Source organism: Phocoena phocoena, chromosome 19 (assembly GCF_963924675.1).
Source record: "Phocoena phocoena chromosome 19, mPhoPho1.1, whole genome shotgun sequence".
NCBI lineage: Eukaryota > Metazoa > Chordata > Mammalia > Artiodactyla > Phocoenidae > Phocoena > Phocoena phocoena.
The window spans coordinates 59,383,246-59,408,635 of NC_089237.1; the positions used below are offsets into that span (position 1 = coordinate 59,383,246).

Sequence of the window (25,390 nt, forward strand, 5' to 3'; positions counted from 1 at the left end):
ACGGGAGGAGTGTCTGGTGGCGGTTAAAGAGTTGTTACTCAGACCACTAAGGAAGCAGAGCCGTCGGTCCAGGCCCGGTGCAGGCGCCCCCAGTGCCGCACGGCCTGAGACCTCAGGTGAACTGAAGGAGGCTTAGCAGCACGTCACGAATGGCCAGTTCTTATCTGGTTCCAGCGTCTGCGCTAACCTCCTCGACTTAACACAGGGTCTCCTGTCAACCGTATTCTCTGAGGGAAACTCTCTTCATTATTTGTGATCACCACAGGCTGCAGGTCAGCATCTACCGAGTATGAAAGGACCAGGGTTCCCGGTGACCAAGAAAGAAGCGAGCGTAGGAAGGAATGAGAGGGGCCTGGTTTTGTGCAAGATTTAATAAAAAACAAACAAAAATAGGAATGGCTGCTTTCAACATTTTCCAGGTTGTGAAAGGTTTACCACGAGTATCTGGGGTGTGGTTCTAAGCGGCATTAGTGGAACAAATACAAAATGCTGTCCTCCTCTGAAGCCCAAAGGTGGTACATCCAAGGTTCTAAGCCACGCTCCCCCCCCACCCCCGCAGGCTACCAGCTATCTGCACTGGGACCGCAGCACACGCCTCCAGGCCTCCACGCCTCGTGGCCGGTTCTCTCCCAGGGACCCGCCCGGGCCCTGACCGCACCGCGCACTGGGCGAGACAGAGCTAGCTTATCGCAGGCTGCTGGGCCTTAATACTGACATGAGCGCGGGGGCGACGGGGGAGAGCCACATGCGCTCGGCCCCTCGGCCGGGCCGGTCGTAGAAAACCATGGGGAAAAGCTTCGGTAAACACGACAGGGGTGATGTGAGCAACCCACAGACCAGTCTCTCATGCATCCATACCACAGTTACTGAGGGCGATAACAACGATAACGATAACAGAAATCGAAGGTACAGACGAGGGCAGGGCGGCGGCCGCGGGCCAGGGAGGGTGCGTCTGAGCTGCGTGGGAGCAGCTAGTCGCGCTCCAGGTCCCTGGACTCAAAGAGCTTCAGGCGATCTTGCACCGTCAGGCCTTCCTTCAGACTCTGGTGGAGAAACAGACAAGCCGTTAGCTGGCGGCCCCGCTTGGCACGGGCTGCAGTCCGGCGGGAGGCGCGGCTCGGGGCTCCCGGAGGGTTAGTGGGCGTGCTAGAAGGGCCACGACCCCCAAGGTGGTGGTGTTACTAAATGAGAAGGAAAAAGAAACAAGACCGATGCTGAGCTTAGGGCTCTCCCGACAAGCAGGGATCGGACCAGTGGAGCCAGGAGAGGAGACCCTGCCAAGAACATGAAGATGCCCGCTACGTCCGCATCCACGTCTGGTCTCTCGCGACCGCAGGCTGGCAGCACCTGCTGCACCGATCACAAACCCTGTTGGACTCTCACTGCCCCGGGGATTTGGGAACGCAGCGGTGGGGAACATGTCGCTTTGTTTACTGAGTCTCTGAGAACGGAAGCCCATCCTTGTTCATGTGGGACCTCGGCGAAGGTGGGGGACAGAGAATTTCCTGCTTTACTCTGGGAGGCTCTTCAAAGAGACTTAATTTCTGGACGAGAAAAGAAGCATCACCTCAGAGCACGACTGGGAACGAAGGTGCCTCGCTGCCATCGGATCTGCGTGGCAAGTCCAGGCTTCACCGAGGCCGTGGAACCGGGGCCGGCCCACAATCAGCAGGTGAGACCAAGCCCAGCCTCCACCTCAGAGCTGACCCGCGTCCCCTGGGGCCCCAGCTTCACCCAGGACAGCTCTGCTTGCCTGTATTTTTAATTTAGATGCCACTGGTCAGAGGAAGAGGACCAATCCACGTCCCATGCTAACATCCATTAACGCATTAGCGCACATGACTGCCTCACGTGCTCTCGGGACTCTTCCCAAGTGCGCCTGCTTCAGGTCAGGGCTCCCATCTACACGGCCGCTGTCTACACAGCAGCCAGTCTCATCCAGGGGCTGGGCCCCGTCACCTGCCACGCTGCGCCGCTCTAGTTGGGGACTTGCCCTCGGGTGGCAGCAAACCGCCACTGCTGAGTCCTGAGGGACAGAGATTTTCCCCCCGCGCACTGTCACACACGCTCGGGGATCATCCCTGCTGTGCAGCCGCTCACCACAGCTGTGGGGGCGGAGCCTGAGAAGACCCCGTGCTGCCCCGCACACCCAGCATCTCCGTGACCCCACGCTCAGGACGACCAGGCGGGGGCCTCCGTGAGGAGCCCGGGAAACGTCCTCTCTCTGGTCTCCATCCCAGAAGAGCCCAGCTGCTCTTAGGCAACGAGCTTTCTGACGTGATGGGGGCTGAGCCTTTCTGTCCTGCTGAGGGAGGCAGGTACAGAGACAACACACGTGAAAAGACAGACAGCCGTATACATCAGACCCTGTATCAAAAAGCACCAGTGACAGGGTGTTTTTGGGCAACTTAGTTCCCGTCTTCCTGTGGGAGGTTCCACGGTTTCCAAATACAATCAGGAGAAAGGGCAGCACGGAGCTGTGCAAGTGTCCATTGACAGCACGTTACAGGCACAGCATCATGGCTGGTGTCCCCGAGGGTGGACTCTAAGGGCCCCAGCTTCCTCCTTGGGCCAGCAGGGCTGTCCCCACACACCGAGAGCATTGCTTTTACGTCGCAAACTTGGCAAGCCAAACTTGGACTCAAACGAACACACCTCTGGGAAACCCTGCTCCTGGGCTTCTCCCCACACTCATCTGGGTCCTGACCTTGCAGAGAGCCGCAGGCAGACCCTCGTGGGTGTGCCTGACAGTTTCCTCCCTCATTCCCGGCCTCTGCTTTAGCAAGCTCCTGGCCAGCGTAGAAGCTGCCGTCTACACGGCCGCACATGTGTGCCAGCACATCTCATGGCCAAAGGCCCTTACTGACAGATGTTTCCACTGATCTTCTGGCCTTTTGTCCAGAGCCCAAAGTACTGTGCAGCTTGTGGGATCTTAGTCCCCCGACCAAGGATCGAACCCAGGCCCCAGCAGTGAGAGCGCCAAGTCCTAACCACTGGACCACCAGCGGATTCCTGCAAAGCACTTTCCCTCCCCCGACACACGGTCCGCCTGATGGGGCGGGCTTGCTGGAGCAAGGCTTCCCTGGAAGGGCCCTGGCAGAAGTGTTTGTCGTCTTACAGGCAAAAGGCCCAAAGCACTCACGGTGAACCTGCAGCAGCTACAGTTCAGCCTCAGACAGAAGTAAAATCATCAACAAGAAAACCACAGCCAAGAACACGTTGCCCTTTTGCTAAGCAGAATGTTTTCCACGTTTAAAGAAAAAAGGCCGAACTGAGTTTTGAACAGGCTTAAACGTTTCTGGTGATAAGTGAGCCAGGACTGTAGGGAAATAAACATACCAAGTACAGAACTACTTGGACTTCCTTCCGTAAACTCTCCCTAAACCAAACCCCTCAGCCCGCCAAGTGAGCCGGCGCACCCGCCAGCGTCCGTTCTGAGCCCTTCCTGCTGTCCTCAACTTCCTCATCAGAGGATCAACGACATCAGGTCAGCCGAGCCGATAAACCCACTAGGGAATGAGTGACTCTGTGCCCCGGATGCCTGGGCCTCGTGGGAGTCGGGAGCGTCCAGGCAGGGTCGGGGTCAGACAGCCTGATGTTTCTGAGCCAGCGCTCATTCAGCCCCTGCTTCCTGTCTTTGGAGGCACCCGGGGTCCTCAGGGCTGGCAAACGCTCAGCCCCAAGCGCTCGCTGTACTGAGTGGTTTCCGGAGCTGCGTGCGCGAGGTATCAGCTCCCTGGCTTGCTGGGCTCGGGCCTCCTGAGCCTGTTAACAGGGCGTGGGGCGCGGGGCGGGAGCACTTCAGCAGTGGGCGGCTCTGTCAAGTCCGCTTCCCGATGGAGGGCAGCGGTGCCCCCAGAGAACGTGAGCGCACAAACCATTCGACATGCATGTGACGGGGCCGAGATGCTGGCCCCACGGGCAGCCCACCAAGCTGGGGGGAACTCCCCTCTGTTAAGAGGTGACAGTGCAGTTAACTCCCCAGAACAGGTTAAGAAACTTCACATGGATCGTGTATGTGCCGGCTGGAGCAGGAGGAATGAAAGTGACCGGAAAACAAGGAGCTCGCTATGGAGGTGTGAGCAGTGTGCATGCAGGTAGCACCCCCTCGAGGGCGGCGGGCGGGTGGGTGGTGGTGAGAGTGGTTTACCTACACGACAAGGGACCGGGAAGCGGGTCGTTTCAGTTATCCCATGAGACCTGCTCAATTACGGACTGTCGGGGGAAAGAGCAGAAAACAAAAGACACACACACAATAAATCCTAAATGCAACGTGCTGGCCACCCCACCCTCCAACCCACCTTCCCACAGAGGGGCACGTGGGGGCGGAGGGCACATGCTGGCGGGGGGAAGGGGCGCGGGCAGCTTTGTCTCTCGAAGGCAGCTGGCGTCAGCATGAACTAGGGACGTGCAAGGAGCAGTCCAGATGGGGCAGGACCGACCCAGCAGGGCGCCGGTCTGAGGGGATTCACCCGACCCCTGCTTGCTGTGGGCCTGGCCCTGCGCTGTCGCTGGCAGGAGATGGTCCCACTGCTGGGCGAGGGACACACTCAGTGCGAAGCCCCTGGAACTGGCCCAGCAGGCTAAGCGTGTGGGGCCAGTGAGTTCTGGAACCCTGGGGACCCTCTGCTGTGGCCCTAGGTGGGCTCTTACGTACACAGGGGCTGGACCCCAGACTCACCTTGGACCTGATGCTTCTGAGCTGTCGGCTGACGCAGGATCTGTCTTTCTTCAAGAAGTCAGGGTTGCTTTTAGACTTCATTATATCTGAGAAGACAAGCAGACCCAGTGCCCGTTTTGTAAACCCCCTGGGAACAGGCTTCCAAGGCTTATCATCCTCACCCACACGTGAGACGTTTCCTTCAACAACCCACGAGAACCCCAAACAAAGAACTGTAAAGCACGAGATCCTTGGAACAGTTCCGGGCGCTGGGAGACCTGGAGGAGGCACGCGAGGCCCCGGGCCAGGCAGGATCCTCCCCGTTGGCCGGCCGCAGCACCCGTTGCCCCTGGGCTGCTGGGCACACCTGCCGCCCTCCTCCTCCTGAGAGCCCCGGGCTGCTCAGGGTTTTTAACTTCCCATACTTGCTGAGAGCTGTGCGGTGACCTCACGGTTCAGCCCCCGACCGTGGAGGCAGAGTCAGCTCTGTGCTCCTGTGCGTTCAGAAGGGTCACGGGCTGCACGTGCTCAATCCTAACCCTAAATCGCCTGGCCCCCAGACGACTCCTCGGAAGCAGCCAGTGTCACCATCCCGTCCCGGGTCTGATTTGAGCTTCGCTGTACATGGCCTGCCTGCCTTCGGGAAGACCTGTAACGTGCCCGCCCAGCAGCGATGCAAACTGGCGAGAGGGATCCTTGCCGGCTGAGAGGAAGCGGGTAGTGAGCTAGGGCATCTCTTCAGTAGGCGGCATTCCCCCATCCCCTCCCCCCATGGCCTTCTGCAGATTTTATGGTAAACCCCCAGGATCAAGAACCAGCCAGCTGCTTACGGAATGAGTGAATTGTTCAGGAAAATGGGAAACGCAGCCGGCTGTCACTGTAAACACACCCCCCGAGGTATGACTGTCCCTCAGGGCAACCAGTGCAGCGTCGGAGGAGAAGGGCTTCCCAAGCAGGAGGGCCCGAGAGCCGGGCGCCTACCACCCCTGCAGCTGTTCCCTACCAGGAAGTTAGTCTGACGGAGAAAAGAACCCCTCTGCTTGAATCAAGCGCCAGCAGCTCCGGGACTAAATCAGCGCGAGTTACTGAGTCAGAATCCAGAGCTGGAGGACTCACCGTAGCCGGACACGGGGGTGTGTTCCGGTGACCTTTCACCCAGTGCGTCGGTCGCGGCTTTCAGCTGCTCCTGCAGTCTGCTGACGTCACAGTCGGCCTTCGCCCTCACGATGCTGAGCTCTGTGTAGATGTCCTTGTACTTGTCACTAGCGTACTTCTTGTCCTTGGGGATAGAAAGGCAAAGAGCAGTTACAGCCAGGCTGGGTGGCCCGTCCTCCTGGGGCCAGAGCGCTTCGGGGGTGACTGGGGATGGGCCCGGCAGCAGAGAAGGCAGGCCAGCCCCCCGCCTTCCAGAGGCAGAAACTGGACACAGAGTGGAACAGGCACGGCAGGGCCCCGGGCTATAGCCAGGCTGGCGCCGCCTTGAGCCCCGAGGACCACTGTGTGGCTTCAGGCTGGAAAACCCCTGTGCCTTGGATCCCCTAAATGACCTGGCCTCCAGGAGCGCCCGCAGGAGGCAACAGTGTGCTTGGGTCTCGGGTCCCTGCCCCAGCACGTGGAGGGCACGGGGACGGCCCCTTGTTCCTGCCGCGCCCACCTGCAGGCTGCCATTCTTCTAAATCTACTTCAGAGCTGCTACATGCGACTCTGGACACGCGTGGCCCCGCCCCATCCGGAGCCCATCCCCCAGGTCCACGGGTGGGGACGTGCGTTACCCGCAGCGCGGTCTGTAGCTCATCCTTGAGGGAGCTGATCTCCTGTTTCAGGTACTGAATTTCTGACTCCTTGACCCGCAATAAAACCTAGAAAAAGAGAGAAATTAAGAGACTCACATTCGGGAGCAGAGGGACTGCCAGGGCCTCGAAAGCAAAGACTGAGCCACACGGAGGACTCGCCTCCACACGCCGGTGGGCAGGCAGCTTTCTCCCGGTCCTTGTCAGGAAGAAACGGCCGTGACCCCTCCTGACCCGAAAGCCTCGTCCTCAGCCCGGGAGCTCCTGGCACAGAGCCCAGGAAGGGGTCCTGCAGAGACCTCAGGTCAGCCTCTCGCAACATTAGGAAGAGATGGTTTCGTGAAATTTTAATTGAATGGGGAAAAATCTAAGTGCTTTCATAAAAGAACATCTCATACATAAGAAGCAATCATTCTGACTTAAGATGAACCTTCCTGATCGTGAGTAACACAGCCTTAAGAACCTCAAGCAGCCGCAGTGTTCACAGTTATTCAGTGTTTCATTTCAGTTGGTCAGTGTTTGTGACGTGGTAGAACAGAGGGGCGGAGGGCAGGTGAGTGAGGGCGTTAAAGGTCCCTGTGGCCTCGTGAGGGGTCCCACGCTGCCTGGCAGCTAACTCTTCTCTTTTGCGTCCTGGCATGACTCAGGTCTTTCCAGGTTCTCCCCCTCTTGCTGCCCATAAGCTAGGGGCTTGTATGGTGTGAGCTGGTAAAGAGGGAAATGGCTCTGAGCCGTACCTCTAACTCATAGGCGTCCTTGCCCTGCGTGAGAGGTGAACCAGCAGCCTCGCCACCGGCGTCCCCGGTCAGCAGCGTCCGTAGCCGTGAGATTTCAGCAGCCAGGCGGTTGTTCAGCTCCTGGGGGACAGCAACACAACCAAACAGGGTGCTCTACAGAGCTGTTTGGCCACGAACACAGGGCGCGGCCAGGGTAGCATGCAGCACGGGAGGCCTGCAGCGGTGCCTGTGCACGGTGGCATCTCAGAGTCAGTGTGGACACCCTTGCCAAAGCCATTTACACGGCCCAGTGCTTTTGTGGAACTGCAGCTGCAGGATCCATGCTCCTCAGCCCCTTTCTGTCACCGTGACTAATGTATTTGTGCTCCTGAGTTTCTGCAGGATCAGGACCTCCGGCCACCCTCACCACTCGCTTTCTGTACCTTCTTTCCAGCTAGCAGGTGGTCGTCTTAGGCCACCGCAGTGACCAAGCAGAACCAGTCCTGCTGGAGTGTCCCCCACATATGGGCAGCTGTGGGCCCACAGAGGCCTCGAGCCTGGGCCAGGACGACGTGGATGTCTCCTCAGTGTGGGGGGAGGACGAGGGGTCTTGTTCCCACAGAGAAGCTTTTTTGAAACTAGACCTACCTTGAGCTGTTCCATTAGCCAGGATTTTAAATGCACCCCAGTTTTCTAAGGAGCAGGCACATTTTTTTTTTTTTTTGCGGTACGCGGGCGCCTCACCGCTGCGGCCTCTCCCGTTGCGGAGCACAGGCTCTGGACGCGCAGGCTCAGCGGCCATGGCTCACGGGCCCAGCCGCTCCGCGGCATGTGGGATCTTCCCGGACCGGGGCACGAACCCACGTCCCCTGCATCAGCACGCGGACTCTCAACCACTGCGCCACCGGGGAGGCCCAGGAGCAGGCACATTTTAAGAGAATAATCTGACAGAATCAAATGCGAGCAGCGTATGGTCTTGACTGGGAGGTGTTTAAACACGGTCCCAGCCGTGGGGACGGGAGACCTGGACCCGTGCCGCCCAGCAACCACGGAGGAGGAACAGACATCTCGGAGCCTCCAGACCCCAAGGCCAGCGGCCAGCTGCGGAGCAGGAGGGGCTCAACCCCAGCAGCTGCAGGGAGCTCCTGTCCACACCCCGGTGACGCCAGACGTCGGGAGATGCCTGCAGATTGGGGCCCCAGTGCAGCGCACCTGGTTGTGGGCGTTGAGCTCCTGGTTCTCGCGCTGGCACTGCCGCAGGGCCTGCCGCTCGGCCTCCAGCGCCTGGGCCAGGTGGGCGTTCTCCAGGCACTTCTGCGAGTACTGCTCAGAGAGGACCTCCAGCTCGCGCTGCACGGACTGCAGCTCCTCCCTGGGGAGAGGGCACTGCTCACTCCTCTGCCCTCGCCCTGGGGCCCAGGCCTCTAAGAAGCTCAGAGTCCCCTCCGCGAAGCCTCAAGGACGCCGAGACCCACACAGCAGAGCGACCGCGAGCAGAGCCCTGCACCTTGTGGTCTCGAGTGGCCATGCAGCTCGGCGGCTCCGTCCCTGTGCTCTTACCAGCAGTCGAACAGCCCCCACGGGCGGCACTCCTCTCCCAGGGTCAGGAGAGGCCTCACCCACGCACCCCAAAACACACTGTGTCAGAGAAAGGTCAGACCTGGGACCGTTTCTAGCACCGTGCCAACTCGATCCACGCTCAGAAAACCAAAGCCTCGTGACGTCGTTCTCGGCCACCCTGGACTTGAGAAGGGCTGGTACTGTGGAACCGACGCCCCCTCCAGCCGAGGTGAGCTGCTCCCGGCCGCCTGCCCACCCACCTGCTCCCTGACTGCACTGCACGGGAGCCCGGGAGAGGAGAGACCCTGACTCTGTGCGTCGCGGAGCCCCACGAAGGCTGGCTCTGCACGGCCCCTGCAGCAGCCAGTCGAGGCACTCCGAGTGGTGCGAGTTCCACTGAGGGCAAAACTAAAGAGTGGCCGTGCTGGTGAACGCTCCCCATTCCCTTGCCTCTGCAAAGAGAACTGGCACACGCACTTCTTAAAAATGTAGGGATCGTGGCCACTTCTGCCACGCACAGCCACAGAGCATCTGTGTCATGCGCTACACCGCGTCCCCTCCCCACGAAGTCCTGAAGCAGCAGCAACTGACGGACAGAAGGAATCTGGGGTCGCCTCTGAGGTCGGCCCTGAAGATCCGACAGTATTGATAAAATCTCCTCTGCCTCGTCTCATTCTTTACGTTTTAGTCGCTGGTTTCTGTTTGACTCAGTAACAGGAGCCCACTTGGGCCATGAGAGCAGTGGTTCGCTGACCCCCAGGATGGTGCTGGGCCCCTCAGGAAGGAGGCTCTGAGCAGCCTCAGCGCCCACGGGCCTCCACCTGCGCCACCCTGGGGACCCGAGTCTCTGTGGCTCTTACAGGGAAGGTGCCGCCCCGTCCCCGAAGGACCTCCCTCCGGCCCTGCCCGCAAGGGCCACCTCCGCTGACTCACAGGTACTGCCGCTGCAGGGCATCGATGTCCGCATTGACACTGCTGATCTGGGACCGCTGGCTCTTCTCCAGCTCCCGTTCCATCTCCTCGCGGTGGGCATTCTTCATGGCTTCGATGGCTGTGGACAGGATGTGGCCCTCAGCACCCACGGGCTTGGGAGGTGAGACCGACAGGAAGGCGGGACATCCCCCCACTGCTCATGCCAGGCCATTGGCAGTTGGGCCGGGAGGATTCCCGGGGAACTCCCCCATGAAGGGGATGCAGGTATGTTTTTTTCTTGATGTTAACAGAAAACCAAACTGATTGAATAAATGTCAATGTTAAATCCAAGTATGAGTGTGTAAGGACAAGCAGGCTTTCAGGCTGGGCCTGTTTTCTTAGTGCCAAAATCACAAGCACCGCAGGACAGTTACATGAACGGAGGGGACACAGGCCAAAAGCCCAGGGCTCAGTCCGGACGCTCTGGGCTCTCACGGACCAAGGGCCGCGGGCAGAGGTGTCCGCTGCCAGAGAAGTGCCAGCAGGTGGGCCGATGAGGCCAGGGCAGCCCCTCATGAGCACCAAGTGTGCCGGCAGCCACGGAAAGCGGGAGTGCTGGCGCGGGGCTCTCAAGCTCTCAAAGGGCTCCTCAAACAAGCCTTTCCCCCAAGAGAACTGTCCAAGAATTCTCGTGGGTAACGAGGCTTCAATCTCAGCCGAAAGATGGTGAGGAGGCCAGTCACTGCTCAGAGCTGTGCGATCAGCTCAGGGGGACCCTGCCGCCCGTCCCCGGGGTTAGCGGCTCCCACCTGAGATGGTGGCCGCGGTCTCCTCAGCCAGGAGGCGGTCTTTCTCCTCCCGCAGTTTCTCCAGTTCCCGCTGGTGCTGCCTCTGCAGGTCTTCGATCTTCTTCTGGTGTGTTTCTTCCATGGCTGCAAACCCTCGCTCGCACGTGGCCTGCAAGGTGCACAAGAGGCTTTACGGACTTTTCTTCTGCTATTCACTGAACAGACCTCAGCCCTGCCCTGCAGGCTCCTGGCACAGAGAAGGTGCTCTCTTGAGCTGAGCCCCGCGCCAGCTGTCTGGAGACTCACTCTGCTCCTGTGTGTCTCATGCTCCCAGAGCGTTTAGAAAAGGGTGCCTGATTTCTTTGGTGGTTGTGCATCCCATTTCTCTGTAGAAAGAGCTGGTATCATGGGCAGGAAAAGGCCGCAGTAGAATTTAAAGTAGCCAATCGTGGACCTTTATGGACCGACAGGAAGGGGAAGGACAGAGTGAACGGGCAGAGGCTGGCCGCGTCTGGTCTGAATTTCATGGGCATCAAGCACAGTCATGAACACTAATGTCTTTGTCAGCCGCAGGGAGCCAAGTACATCCTGTGAGTGACGGGTGGCGGGTAGCCCAGTGCACGGAGCCAGGGGGCCCAGCCCTGCCACTGCCCAACTGGCCGCCCTCACCGGGTCACTGAACCTCTCAGGCGTCCACTGAGGAAATTAGGCTAGGGTGTGTACGACTTTTCCTTTTCCTTTGGAAGGAGTACAAAGAGGGAGCGCTAATTAACGAGTGCCTCTGCTAACTGTACCGAGACCCACGACGGAAGAGCTGCTCTCCAAACCTGTCTGTGCCTCGCTGCAGCCTGGCTTGGTGTTTGACCTAGACATGGGTGTGGGGAAGGACACAGGCATGACCTAATAAGAAGGGCTCAGACCACCCCACACCCCCTCGCTGTGTAGTAACCCAGGCCTGGCTTATCAGTTGGTCTCGCTGATGGGGTGGGTGGGTATGAGGGGTGGTCTGTGCAGCTGTTCTGTGCGTGGAGGCACATTTCTTGTCTAAATCCCTTGCAAGATCTGTTTCAAAGTAGGGATCGCACCTTTCACTGATCCTTAAAAACTGGAAGAATGTGGGCACGTTAATTCCAAATCCAAGTATACTGTACTTGCACATGGGATCAAGGAAGGGTACCAAGAAATCCAGCCTCCGTGTGTGGGCACCTCTGTCTCAGCCCCCACGGTGACTGAGAGGCCCTTCTGAGACTCTCCGGTCAGTATTTTTCAAACTCACGGTCAGAGTCTGGACTTCCCTGCGACAGATCTGCTTCACTGGGGAAGTGGTCTTAAGTGCTGTGCACCATGCACTGGGCATTTTTCTTCTTGCAGGGGCTCCACCTGGAAGCTGCTGTCTCCTCTCACTGCCCTCACACCCCGGGACACTGGAGGGTCCTAGCGCTGCCCTCTCGCATGCTGTGGTTCAACGTGGACTCTTGGTTAACACATAGCTGCAAGGTCTTAGTTTGATTTGAGGGCTTTAGAATAAAGATAAGGGTCAAAATTCTTCCTACAGGAACACTAAGGTGTCTTTAAAGACTGGCTGCTTCCTTGGAGAGTATATGTGTTTAAGAAACAATCTAATTTTTAAGCCAGTAAGTAATCCCTGGGATCAATCAAAGTTCCTCGGCAACCACGGTGCAGAGTCGTGAGAAAGAGCACCAGCCTTCAGCTATCAGAAGAGGGGCCCTCAGGCCAAGACCCCAGTCTCCCTGACCTGGGCAAAAATCTGCACAAGTAACAGCTGTCAACCGGGCCCCAAGAGAGCGGTTTGGTTGTAATTTCTGCGTGTCTCACAGGGCCCAACAAGAATAAGCACAGGACAGAGGACGCCGCCTACAGCAGGCAGCATCCAAGCCCCAGCCTGCATCACCGCCGGGGCAGAGCCTGCCCCCAGTGTCAGCCCAGGGCTTTCCTCCCTCCCGGGTTCATGCCGATGGGCGTGAGAGCCAGTCTGGGCCTTGTGTGAGTTTCCTGCTGCGCAGACGCGCTGGGTGTTGTGGGAAGCGGCCGGGAAGTTACTTTCAACGCGGCACTGGTGTGCGCCGGCCGCACGGGGACTGTGTGGCACTTTCCAACAGCCCTTGAAGCTTCCTTGGGATCCAGAATGGCCTTCAAAAGGTTTGGACTGACTTGGGAACAGAGCAGTGGAAACGGCCTGGCAGGTACTAACGGCCCGCCTGCTTGTCGCAGCAGCGCCGGGCTGCCCTCAGTACTGGATGCACTGCCGGCTCACAGATGGAGGACGGGGCTGGGGACCGAGGGCACGGGAAGAGCCTGGCGTCTACTGGATGCAGCTCAAGGGATGGCGAGAAGCCCGAGAGGACGAAGCCCAGAGCCCAGGCTGCCCTGATGGCTCCACACAGCCCAACGCCCCAGGGCCCGAAACGTCACCTTGATGGGCCAGGGCCTGGGAATCCTGTCTACCAAGGTGGGTGTGAAACGGGGTCGGGGTGTGGTGGGAAGGTCACTTCTCAAAACCCCTGGAGCAAATAAGGCTGTGCTCCCTGTAAGAGCAGCCGTTCCCACGCAGGGTTCCCACCAGACATCTGTCCCCACAGAACTGGGGCGGGGAGTGGCCCTCAACACCCCACTGCAAACATTCTAGCCTTTGGGAAGCCCAACTCTGCTCTGCTAGGACAGCAGGAAGGAGAGGACCCTCGCCAGGTCCAGGTCTGCACAGCCTGGAGGTGGGGGCAGTGGGGGAGCTTCCCCACCACCCTGCCTCGCCAGGCCCTGCTGGGACCCCACCGCAGCCAGTGGGAGGTCAGGCGGGGAACAGCCCATCAGCTCCTTCTGCTGTTCGGTGACTTGGAGCCAAGAACCGTGTCCCAGCTCCGCCTGCACTGGACGCCCCCCGACCGCTCTGCTTCGAAACCTTGAGGCTCTCAAAGTCCCTCTGGCGCTCTTCCCGCAGTGAGGCCACGCCACCCGCCAGGTCCTTGTGCTCCAGCGCTTCCCGCAGGACGTCCACCTGGGCCTCCAACTCCTGGATGCGCCCCTTCAGCCCCACCATGGAGTCGGCCTCCCCCTCAGCTGGCCGGCTGGAGGACGGGGGTCCATGGGCTGGTGGGGCGGCAGGGGGCCGCCCCTGGTAGTGGCGCAGGGTCTCCTGCAGGCACCGCAGCTCCTCCTCATGGACGGCCTGCAGCTCCCTGATCTTGAGCTGGAACTTGTCCTCCAGGGTCTGCACCTGGTCCACAGGCTGCCTCTCCAGGTCCTGCCTGTCCCCCGCCAAGGCATCCAGCTGGCTCAGGACCCTGCCGCGCGCAGCCTGAGGCGCACCCTCCGCCCGGCTCAGCCGCTCCCCTGGGTAGCTGACCTTCCACTCCTCAAACCACCCTCGTGGGGCAGCCAGGCTCTCACGGCGCTCACTCTGCCCCTCTTCCAGGCGCCTCTGCTGCTGGCCCAGCTGGGCGACCTTGGCCTTGAGCTCCGCGTTCTCCCGTTCGACGATGGTGATCAGCTCCAGGTACTCGCTCTTCTGCTTGCGTAGAAGCCCCTCGTACTCCTCCCTCAGGGCCCCCACAGCGTGTTCGTGCTCCTGACAGGGGGCCCCCCCGCCCGACCAGGACTCCCTGTAGCCCCGGAGCTCCTTTTCGTACTCCAGCCGGACCCTGCAGGCTGTGTAACACACCTGAGCCTGAATAATCGCATCTTGAACTAATAAGGAAGAATACTGGCCGAGGCCTCCCAGACAAGCGCTACGGGAGAGATGCCGGGATGCCTGGAGGAGCTTCTGACAGTCTCGCACTGCCTCCACAGAGAGAAGTGAGGTTAAAGTGGCAGAGATCTCTCCCAAGAGACTGGCCTTGTCTTTAAGCTGCAGGGCAAGCTCTTCCTGAATAGCAACCAAGGCCCCAGAGCTCTGGCTGGACAAGGGACAGAGAGCCTGTGAGCCAGCTGGGTCCTGATGACTTGGTACTTCTTCCGGCAGGCTCCCAGTCCAGGACACCTGGACACCATCTCCGGCACCTGCTGGAAGCTGGAGGGTTTCCGAGACCTGCAGCATCACTCTCTCGAAGTCGGGTGTCTGGTAGGCCCCTAGGATCTCCCCCAGCAGGCGCTTGTGCTGCTGCAGGGCTGCCTGTGTCCCCTGGAGGGTCTCCTGGATGCTCTGCAGCCTGCGGTGGAGGGACCCCCTCACCGAATGCACGGCAAGGCTGAGCTCCGCCCTGACCCACGTGGCGTCGGCCAGGGCAGGGACCGGGGCTGGCGGGGCGTTTGGCCGCCCACCTCCCGAGGCACTGGCTGCCTCTCCGCCCAGCGTCTCCAGGTGCCGGCTCAGGGACTCGACCTGGCTCCAGAATTCTCCATCCACCAGCACCTTCTTGGCCCAGGCATCCACTGGGGCCCTAGGACAGGTCACGGTACTTTCGGACTCCAGCGGCCACTTTCCGGACTGAGAGATCTCGAGGAGCACGTGCGAGATATCGGAGGTGGTGTTTTTCAGTGAGTCTGCTATCTGGTCTATCAGCGTGGCTTCCAGGGCTATCTGATCAGAAAGGAGCTGGAGCTGCTCCTGGTCGCTCAGCTCCGGCAGGTGTGGTGGCTGCCGTGAGGTCGCTTTTTCTTCCTCCGAGAAACCCGCCTCCCCTGCGGGAGGTGGCTGGTGACCCAGGGCCTGGATGGCGCCGACCAGCAAGCTTTCCACGCCGGCCAGGAGCCCCGCCCCCGCGTCAGCCGGCAGCGACCGCAGCTGTTCCCGGCAGCTTTCCAGGCAAGCCAGGGCCTGGCTGTTCTTCACCCGGAAGTCACCGAGCTCTTCCACGTGGTTCTCAACCACCTCCGCCCTCGCCTGTCTCTCCTGCTCCAGCTGGGAGGCCAGCGCGGCGACCTGGAGCAGGCTGGCACGGAGCTGCTCGCGCAGCCGCGCCTCGGTGCCAGCCCACTGTTGGTGCAGAGCAAGCAGGGCCTCCTGGCTCTGGCCCTGCTGGCTCTCCAGCTTCACTGTCACATCTTTGAGCTTCTCCTCGGTGACGTAGAGCTTGGTCTCCAGGGAGTGGATGATGGACAGGTAGGTGTCCGAGTCGCTGGTCGCTGGGAGCGAGCTGGGGGTGGCCTCCGACGACATGCTTTCCTCCGAGGGTGAGCGGTCCTGACTGGTGTCAGAGGACGTGCTGCTGGTCCAGGTCCTCTCAGACCCGTCAGGGTGGGTGTACTTTTGGCACTGGATCGTGGAGAACCGGATTCTTTGCCTCTTAAGGCCGGGTGCTCCCTGGTCGGGCTTTGAGGTGCTCTGCAGGTGCCCCTCCCTGTCGGACACTTCTGACCTTGGGGGCACTGGGCTCTTTTCTCTCCTGGGGCTGCTGTCCCTGTGCTCCTCCCCCAGGGCAGCCCCCGGAGGTGCGCTGGCAGCCCGGAGCTGTGGGCCCGAACGCGCGACGCCGTCCTCCTCCTCGGCTTCTTCCAAGAAGCTCCGTGGCTCCTCGGCGTCCTCTGAGGACTCCTTGGCAAACTGCCTTGCGATCTCTTCCTTTGCCTGGAGCTTCACTTCTGTTTCCTCTAAGCTGCTCCCCAAGGCAGTCATCTTAACCAGCACATCCTGGAGATCCCGCTCTTTCCTCGCCAGCGCCTTCTCGTGCGTGTCCTGGATGCACCTCAGCTCCTCCTCCTTCTCCTGGAGCCGCGTGTGCGCACCCTGGAGCTGGCTGGCCATCCTCCTGTAGGAGCGCTCCAGGCTTTGGTAGTCAGCCTCCCTCCCCTTCAGCTTCTCCTCAAGCGCAGCCACGTCCCCGTCGGACAAGGCGACGCGGCCCATCAGCTCTTGGAAGCGCTGCCGGATCAGGTCCCGCTCGTCTCGGAGGCTCTGGACGTGCTCGGCCAGCTTCTGGATGCTGGCCTCCTTCATCTCCAGCTGCTCCTCCAGCCGGTGCACCACCTCACTGCCCTCGGACTTGGCACTCAGCTTCTCCTTCTGCAGGACCTCCATCTGCTGCTCGTGGTCCTGGAGCCGGTCCTCGAAGGCGCTGGCCCTGTCCTCCGCCTCCTTCAGGCTCTGCAGAAGCTCCTGCTTCTCCCGCTCACAGCTCCCCAGCAGCAGCTCGTAGTTCCTCTGCAGCTTCTCCTCCATCAGCCTCTGGGCCCGCTCGCTGGCGCTGAGCTGCTGGCTGAGGTCGGCGATGCGCTCCTGCAGCCTCTGCACCTCCTTCTGCCGGTCCCGCTGCAGCGCCTGTTGCCTCTCCAGGTCCCGCAGCTCCTGCGTCCTCCCCAGCAGCAAGGCCTCCGCGCTCTGGAGCTTCCGCTCGCTGGCGCGCAGCTGGGCGTTGAGCGCGGCTTCGCTGTGCTGCCGCTCCTCCAGCTGCTCGCGGACCTTGTCCTTCTCCAGCTTCAGCTCGCCCTGGAGCTTGGCCAGTGCCTGCTCCTTAATGGTGAGCTCGGCGGCGGCATTGCCAAGCCGCGCCTGGAGGCTCCGGATCTCGGCCTCGTGGTGCCGGATCGCGTCCTTGGCCTCCCCGTAGCTGCGCTTCAGGGCCTGGATCTGCCGCGTGATGAGCTCCTGGCGCTGGCACTGGGCCTCCAGCTCGCCGTGCAGATCCTGGTTGACTCTGTGGAGCCTCTGCCAGGCGCCGGACGGGGAGGTGGCCACTTCAGTCTTAAAAAAACCGATGAAATACGGGTTAGTAACACTCGGCCTCCCAGTTCTGAGTGTCACACCTCTGGCCAGGGTCAACCACAGAAAGGCTCCTTGGTGGGTCTGCCTTTTATCCTCTGCACAATTTTATTTTCATTTAAAAAAAAGAAAAACAACTAACAAATCGTCTCAGTTTTTTTTTTTTTTTTTTTTTGGTAAGTAGCTGCTTCCAGGTAAACAGAAAACATGGACATTAACATTCAAAACAGCTCTAACCGAACAGCTTCTAGGAGAAATAAACCAAACAAAACTGAATAATGGAGCACACTGATAAGCAAAACGAAGACTGAGGGACGAGAGACTCCAGCAAGAGGGACGGGCGGGCGGGCGGGCGGGAGCAGAGCAAAGCATCCGTTTGTTTGTTTTGCAAAACAAAAGGCACACAGCTCCAGACCACAAACCCCACCAAAGCGCAGGACCGGTGACGACGCCACTTCCTTCTGGGACAGGGGAGAAGGAAGGGAGGCACCGCTGGCGGATGTCAGCGAGGTGACATCCGAAACATTTTCCTGTGAGAGGTGGAGCCCGTCCTCTACAGTAACAGGAAGAACTAATCTCTACCTGCAAGAAGACAAAACGAAGGGGAAAACGCAAACCATGGAGTGAAATATGAGAGTTAACAAAACAAACAAACCTTTGTGGCATATTCAAAATAAGAAAGTGAAGCATGCAGAAAATAAAACACAATTGAAACGAAACTCCCCAAACTAAAAGGCATGCAGAACAGACAAAACTAATTAACGCAGGAAAAAAGAAGAACGTGAAAGGAGTGAGAACAGCTCAGCCTAAGAACTGGCCTGCCTGTGGCTCCCTCCAGGTGTGCTGGTGGGGAAGCCACAGATGTGACACTCAGTTACGGTAAGTTAGACACTCCACGTCCACACCCTGCCAGCTCCTCCCGGCCATCGGCGCGGAGCCCACCCCCAGCTGCAGATCCTTCTCACCCTTAACCCCAAAGCCCCTTGCTCATTCAGACTTTTGATTATAAGAATTGTCAAAGCACGTAGGGAGGTTAAAAGTAAACTGTCCTTTGCCCTGGCGGGGAGGTGTTAGCGTGTCAGCTGACGGATGGGCTTCAGTGCGGGCTCATGCAATCGTCCAGGTCAGACACAGGACAGGGTAGTAATGTTCAAACTCTGCCGCCAGGGTTTTTACCATCTGGTGTGAAATGAGTGCGTGTAGGATGGCGGCCCAAACCAGGGTTTAAAAAGATGCTTCCCAAGCCCGCGGGGTCTGCACAAATGACTCAGAAAGCCCCGGAGTGAGACATGCAGGAAAGAGGGGTGCCCCCCCCATCACCAGGTTCCGGTACCTCAGAGTCTGAACTGGGCATGGCGACAACTATGGTTGAAGGGCTAAGGAGGAGGGTCCAGGGGACACGGGGTGCCCAGGGCCATGGCCAAAGCTTAGGGGAAAAGGAAGGCAGAAGAAACGTGCCACAAAAAGGGCATGAAGAGAGAGGTAGGAGGGCAGACTCCGCCCAGACGATCCACTCGGACCAAGGAAGCTAGTGTGCTGTGTAGTCTGGAAATGCTGACGCAAAAACTTATCACGGAGATTCTGGGTCCTTGAGAGTCTGAAGAGCCCTCGGGGACGAAGTCTAGGTCTACACAGGCAAGGAGGCTGATGCTGCAGGGGAGGGGGCGCCGCGGGTTCTGGTCAGTGCAGGACCCTGACTTGAACGCTGTGCCTTCAGCCTTGGCCAAGAGCTCGGGTTCTCCGTCCCATCGCCCTGTCTTGCTTTCCCCCTCGTCTGTCAGTCACCTCTCCCCACTGCACTTTGGCTGAGGGGGCAGGAGAGTGTTGTTTTATACCCCAGAACTAGAGCAGGGCCTGAAACGCTGCAGAAGAGTTGGCTCACATTGGCCTGCTCCATCCAGGTGACCTCCTGCCTGGCAAGATGCCTGTGGCATGCCTGCTGCTGCATGGGGGGGGGGGGGGGGGGGCGGCACTCTGGCACAGAGGCCTCTGCAGGAAGACGCTAGGTTTGGACTCTCAGCTCAGGACTCAGGCTGCTGCCCTCCCTCCCCTCCACACCACTGGGCAGGCTGGCTCAGGGCTGGGCGGCCATGTTTCCCCCTCAAACTTCAGCCTAGGCAGAAAGTAAGAAATGGGCCACTAGGCTAGTGGTAACAGCCCCAGGCTGCCTTGTAGGTGTGGTACAGACACGGTCAGGGGCAGGAAACCAGTTCTAGCTCTGCCATGGGCTTGGCCATAAAAGGAGGCATGTGGCTGTTAACCCAAGTCCTTACATCTGTAAAGTGGGACTAACGCTGCCATTGTGCAAAGTTAGAAACAACATGCAAACACGTGATGTTGATGATAAATATACAGTGGACTCTGGGAAGCCAAGGAGAAGGACTACTATTGAAAACATCTAAAAAACCCTTCGACGTAGAGGGCTCAGGCAGATCCTCCAACTTGTTGCACAAGGAGGAGACCCAGGCAGCCCACTGCCCAGGGAGCCCGCTCCAGTGGCACAGGCGTCCAGAGGCCCGGCACTCGGTTTTGCACGTTCCTAGCCTGCCTGGGTCCTGCACACTGAAGCCCGAGGGCGCCTGGACGGCCGTGGCGGCCCCGCAGCCCTACCTGCAGCACATAGCCCTCCCGGGCGCTCTGCTCCCGGCCCAGAGCCACCCTCAGCTGGTCCTGCAGCAGCCGGTTCTGCTCTAGAAGGTCTGAGGCCTCCTTCTGGCTCTGCTCCAACTGTTGGCAAAAAGACACACGTTTTTAAGCAAAATGGCGGTAACAGGAGCAGCAGCACGGCACAGGCGCTCGGTGGTGTGCCCAGTTCCAGCTGGGCTGGAGCTCAGTGGCGCCTCCGAGGGCCTTGCAGGCGGCCACACCTGGGTGGATGTGCTCGTCAGGTCTTCACCCAAGGTTCCAGCTCAAGCTGTGAATCAACCTGGGCAGCCACGTAAGCTCCACGTGGACCTGCTTGAGGATCCACCAGGTGCAGACCCCACCAGGAAATGAGGACTTCGTGCCCCTGTCAGAGGGAAGACTGCCCACTGGGTCCTTTGGGGGTCCTCAGCGTGGCCAAGCACGCCCGTGCTGCCGCAGGGCAGGTCTCAGGCCAGGCTCGACCTTGGCTTCTGGGGAAACCCTGTCTGGCCAGTTGGATACAATGGATTTCATATAACATTCTGTTCGTGAGAAGAGGTCCTCAAGAATTGAGCTGCTTCACGCCCCTGCTGTCACTGGCTGTGAACCCAGCCGTCACCCATCTGCCCCTCTCTGGAACGTCGCCTACGTGCCCCGCTGCCGGGCCGTGGCAAGCAGGGAGCTGGGCGTGCAGCAGACTGTGCCGACCAGCACGCGGACCTTGGTTTTCAGACCCTGCCGTCTGAAACGAACTCAGGGTCCGGTGTGTGGCCTGCTGACTTGCAGGCTCATTTTGGCTCTTTAGAGCAACGTGAGTTTGAACTGTTACTTTTCCACATCTTGCCTCTATTACTGTATTAACAGGCGTAGAAAATGGAAAAAACTGGGAAAAAATCCAAGCGTTGATGCTAGTGATAAACGTCAGCCTCGTGAACCTAACCAAATAAAAAGAGGATGAGAAGTGAAGGCAGGCCAGCGGCCAAGCTGTGATTTCGTTAGCCACCCAAGTCAAGCGCACACGTGAATCGCATCCTTGAGGACTCCTGAGAGGCAGGTGGAACTCCACCTCCTTGGCCGTGGCACCTCTGCTCAGACTCACAAACCCACGGCCCAGCTTCTGCAGGTTTGACTTCTGGGCGCTTCCTCGTGAAGGGAAATGTCACGTTACCAAGTGCGGGGACCGCTCACCCACCTCTGCATCTGGAGGAGGCTCGTGCCAGGCCCCCCAGCAGGCCCGTCCTGCCCCCAATACCTAGAATCAGCCCCGCCTCCTGCTGCCTGCCCCGCACCCATCAGGTCTCACTGAGGGTCGCAGGGCTGCCCAGTCCAGACAGAAAGCTAACTCTGTTCACATGCCTCTTCCGCCCCCAGCCTCTAGTGCGTGGCGGAAGCAGGGCAGACGGGGCCCCACCTGGCCTGCAGCCCACCCGCCCCGTCTCTGGCACCTCTGGCTCTCAGTGTCAGCGCCGCTCCTCTGGTCTCCAGAAGGGCCCGGTGCCCTCCCTGCCACCCCCCACCCCAGCATGCCTCAGGCCTGCACTGCGCTCGGCGGGGAGGCGGTGGTGGTGGGGGGGCTGTCGCGTGTCTGTCTGCCTGAGGGCCTGCAAGTCCCTCGGGCGGGTTAGGCACAGCGGGTGCCGGGGAAGGGCTGCACGGAGCTGCCCTGCCCATGCCGCCCGGCCATTACCTCCTTCTCCAGCACAGAGGTCAGCTCGGGAGTGGACAGTCGGTCGCTTCCATCCTCAGGGGACAAGTGCAGTGGGGCGATGGGCACTTGTTTCTCCTCCCGGAGAGGGGTGGTCTCCACCTGATGCCACCGCTGCTCGATCTCCACGTGCACGTTCTGGGTCCTGAGGTCGGCGGTCACGGGCGGCCCCGGGCCCCGGTCGACCTCCATGCGTAGGGCCGTGTCGTCGACGCTGGGCCCGTCAGCCGCGTCCACCGCCCCAAAGCGCTTACGCCGTTCCTCCCGCCGCCGCGCACGCTCCCTCTCCAGCTCGCCGGGCTCTGCCTCAGGCCGTGTGGTGGCAGGCCCCGGGGCACCGGCTCTCTGCTGGGCCAGGGCCTGCTGGATGGGTCGGAACTCGGCCCAGTCGAAGGTCTTGGAGCGGCCCTCCCGCCTGCGCTCACGGGCCCGGCTCCGCTTCTGCTCGGGGTCTGGCTCCCCGGGCTCCCCGTCCTGCTTCTCCCGCAGCCTCGTCTCCGAGGGGGAGCTGCTCCGGTCTTTGCCCTGCGGCAGCGAGCTGGGGCGGGGGAGACAGTTGGTCAGGCGGGGCTCCCGGCGACAGGGCCCAGCTCCCTGCTGTCACCACATGCCTTTTTCTACGTGGCTGTGGCTCCCACAAGGAAGGGGGAGACTCTGCCTTGACTCACTGACACGTCTGTGGAGGGAACCCCAAGTGGCACTGAAAAGGAGCCGCAGACAACGGCCCAGAGGTCTCCTGCAGGATGATAATGGGGGGGCCGCGAGCCCCTTCAGGCTGCGCCGGGCACGGCCACACCCACACAAGGCCACGTGGGAGGTAGACCCCACGGCACGCAGGCACTGGGCCGGCGGTGACGGAACAAGCGAGACCAACAACCGCTTCCCTCGAAAGGCTCATGGGTTTTTGATAAGCAGGTTTAAGTAACACGGTCAGGTCTGTGTTTTGAAAAACCACTCTGGGTGGCTGGCGTGACAGACGGATCAGAGTGATGGCCCTGGGACCACCTGTGGGCCAGTGAGCTCGATGGCCCAGGTGGCACCCACGAGCCGGCACCAGGCAGGGGCTCACTGAACAGGGCTTGAGCCCACCCGGGGCAGAGGTGAGCAGGAAGCAGGACACTCAAGGGGCACCTCTGCCTGCCCAGCAGCTGGATGCGCCTCCCCCCACCTGCCCCACAGCGGAGGTCCCCGGGCAGGGTGCTGTAGGGCACTGGTTGTCGCCGTCCGAGGCAGAGGTCTCCGGGCTCCAAGGACAAGAGCCTGCGACCCTGGCCCGAGCCGAGTGGCCTCTGGTCCCGCCCAAGCCCTCAAAACAGGGTGGGAAGACCCCCAGCGCGGCGAGGGCTGGGCCTTGGGGACTCCAGGGAGCACCTGTGTTTGAAAGGTGGCCAAAGAGAAGGGAGCCTGCAGAAGAAGCATCCTCCCTGTCCCGGGAGGCGGCCCTGGGAGCTTCCAAGTCAAGACCACACACTTGCACACAGTTTCTCCAGAACGGACCTTTTCAACAACGCCACTGAACTGAGAGCTGGCCCAGGCCTCGGACTGCATAAGCCATTAGGATGACACAACAAGCCGGACCCGCCACTATCCGCAGAAGCAGCCCCTGCGACTCCCCACCAGACTGCACACCCGGGGGGCCGCGGTGTACAGCTCAAACCCACGCTTCTGACATCCGTACCTGTTTCCAATAACCTTCCGGGGCATGGCCTTGCTGCACTAAAAAAATCCCTCTTTTCCTCAAAGTATAAAAGCCCGCACGGAACAAACTGGGTGAGGCAAGCACCCCGGCTGTGAGGCGGCTGACCCTGGAGTACACTGCTCATCAGGAGGACACTGTCCCCATGGGCTGTGGCCCCAACACGGAGGGGAGGCGCCTCTCCCAAGCCATGTGTCGCCTGAGCGCGTCCTTCCTGCCCTTTCTGAGGCCAGAGCCACACACCTGCGACATCCCAAGGCTAACGAACCCCAGCCGGGCCCCAACCACCGCACGCAGCCTCCTCAAAGTACCCGGAAAGAGCTTTGGTCTCTGCTCCTGGTCGTAGAGACTCGGGAACAACCAGGTATTCTGTTCGTGCAGTAAATGAAGGAATGAACAAACAATCGAACAGACAACACAGGACGGAAGGACTGGAGAGAAGAGTCCTCCATTTAGGGTCCCTTCCTGCCTCCTTGTTCAAAGAGGTGCAGGTCACTAGCAAGGAGGCCAGAACTTGACCAAGGTGTGAGGCCGCCCTGGGCCAAGGAGCGCTCCGTGGGCACCAGGGTCGCCCCCTGGGCACAACCTCCAACACAAGAGAGTCACTCAAGAAGCATTTAAACGACCGGACCGAAAACCGCAAGCAAGAGGCTCTCAGAACCGGCGAAGGCGCCAAAGCCGTGAGGATCAGGGCGGCAGAGTTCTCGACATCACAGCACCAGCCACACACGGGGAGCTTCTCTGCTTTTTGTAAAATGAAAACTTCAGGTTTCTAACCATCAGGGCAGGAGGAGGAAGGTGTGGGGCGAATCACGAGGTTTATGAAGCATGGATGTTGACACGGGGAACAGTTTCCCAACTTTGGCCTCCAGCACCAAGAGATGCAAAGAGAGCTTTGTCACGGCTGCACGGAAATCCAGCAGATTCAGGAGTGAGGCGGAAGGATCAAGAAAAGGAAACGCTTAGGTGGCCTGTGAATGCGGCATCTGGAGCCGCCCTCACCCAGCCGTGGCTCAGTGCCCGGGCCCTTGGGGAGCTTCTCCCGCCGGCCAGGCCTGAGGGGGAGGGGTAACCTGAGGCAGAAAACCCAGAAGGCCAAGCGGAGAGTGAGTGGGCAGCGGACTGAAGGACGGCGGGGGAAGGCCGTGCTGGCCCCTCGGGCACCCTGCCGGCTCACCTCGTCACGTCTGGGGCAGAGGTCGGGCGGACGTGCTTCATGATGGCCTGGATCCAATTCCGCCGGATTCCAGATGTCATGGCAGAGAGGGTGAAGGCGCCCTCCTTTGTCTACACAGAAGACGAGGAGTTAGCAGTGACTGGCACCTCCCCACCCCTGAAGAAGGCCCCGCAGGGAGGCTGGAGGCCAGGTGGCTGTCCCAGGGGTGCGGTATGTGCCCCACTCGGGATGAACAGAGCTGGAGGGCAAAGGAGAGAGCAAAGCCGCGAACACTGTCATGGCTGTGGCTAACCCGGGCGTCCCCTCCCCACGGGACCCAGCAGGCCTTTACTTTTACTGACACTCCCTGCTCTTTAAGGAGCTCGCAGACTGGAAGGAAGGAGAACGTGCGTGCGGGGAGCAGCGGGAAGGGGCCAGGGCGTGGCAGGGCTAGGGAGGGTGGGCGAGTGGACGGGGAAGGGGTGCATGACCCAGGTGGAGGGAGTGGGCCTGGGGCGTGCAACCACGCACAACGGGCTCACGGGGTGACCGGGGACAGGAGTGGCAGGCACGAGGCTCAGTGGTGGCTGGGGCCCGATGGGGGCTGTGTCTGTTGGGCTGAGGAGGGGCAGGGAGACCTGCTGGGCGGCCGGGCTGGTTGTTCAGGTGATGAGAGGGGCTTCAGAGAGGTGGAGGAGGTGGCATGCACAGTGCAGCACTGACAGGCTTGTGTGGGGGGGCACCTCAAGGACAATCCCTGGACCCCCCACACACTTGGGTGAGTTGGTGGGATGCCAATCAAGATGAAGGACATCACAGGAGGGGGCAGCATGGGCAGTGGGTGATGAGTGGCCTGGAGACACAGTCCCTGTGGCCCTGAGCGGCCCACGCGGCTCCAGCAAAGCTGAGGAGGGGTGGGGATGCGGGTGGGGATGTGGGTGGTGGCTGCACAGAGTCCACTCCCCTGCCTCTGAGCCCATGGGCTCCTGTCTTACAGAAGTGAGGGGATCAGAACTCTTCAAGCTGCTCAGGCTACTCATAAATGGACCCATGAGACGTCAGCAAAACAGCTGATGGGAAGACACTGTTAGCAAGATGGGTTCAGGACAGGAGCTGGCATGGCCAGGGGC

The 25,390-nt window shown here is 60.3% G+C and overlaps 1 protein-coding gene across 3 annotated transcripts in view; it reads right to left on the reverse strand.

The window, feature by feature from the left end:
• Nucleotides 1-761: 761 nt before the first annotated feature.
• Nucleotides 762-25,390, reverse strand: part of MPRIP (myosin phosphatase Rho interacting protein) — a 129,963-nt gene continuing 105,334 nt past the window's right edge. The window contains exons 13-24 of one of the 3 annotated variants that reach the window (XM_065897607.1): nt 24,282-24,391; nt 21,391-21,946; nt 19,689-19,805; nt 10,448-10,595; nt 9,660-9,777; nt 8,379-8,538; nt 7,188-7,307; nt 6,433-6,519; nt 5,777-5,939; nt 4,682-4,767; nt 4,155-4,215; nt 762-1,043 (exon numbers count right to left, since the gene is read on the reverse strand). In XM_065897607.1, coding sequence (XP_065753679.1) covers nt 4,183-4,215; nt 4,682-4,767; nt 5,777-5,939; nt 6,433-6,519; nt 7,188-7,307; nt 8,379-8,538; nt 9,660-9,777; nt 10,448-10,595; nt 19,689-19,805; nt 21,391-21,946; nt 24,282-24,391 — 1,698 coding nt within the window. In that variant the 3' untranslated portion in view covers nt 762-1,043; nt 4,155-4,182. Of the gene's footprint in view, nt 1,044-4,154; nt 4,216-4,681; nt 4,768-5,776; nt 5,940-6,432; nt 6,520-7,187; nt 7,308-8,378; nt 8,539-9,659; nt 9,778-10,447; nt 10,596-13,343; nt 17,061-19,688; nt 19,806-21,390; nt 21,947-24,281; nt 24,392-25,390 lie in introns of all 3 variants that reach the window. The other 2 variants (XM_065897605.1, XM_065897606.1) reach the window with 2 other exon arrangements.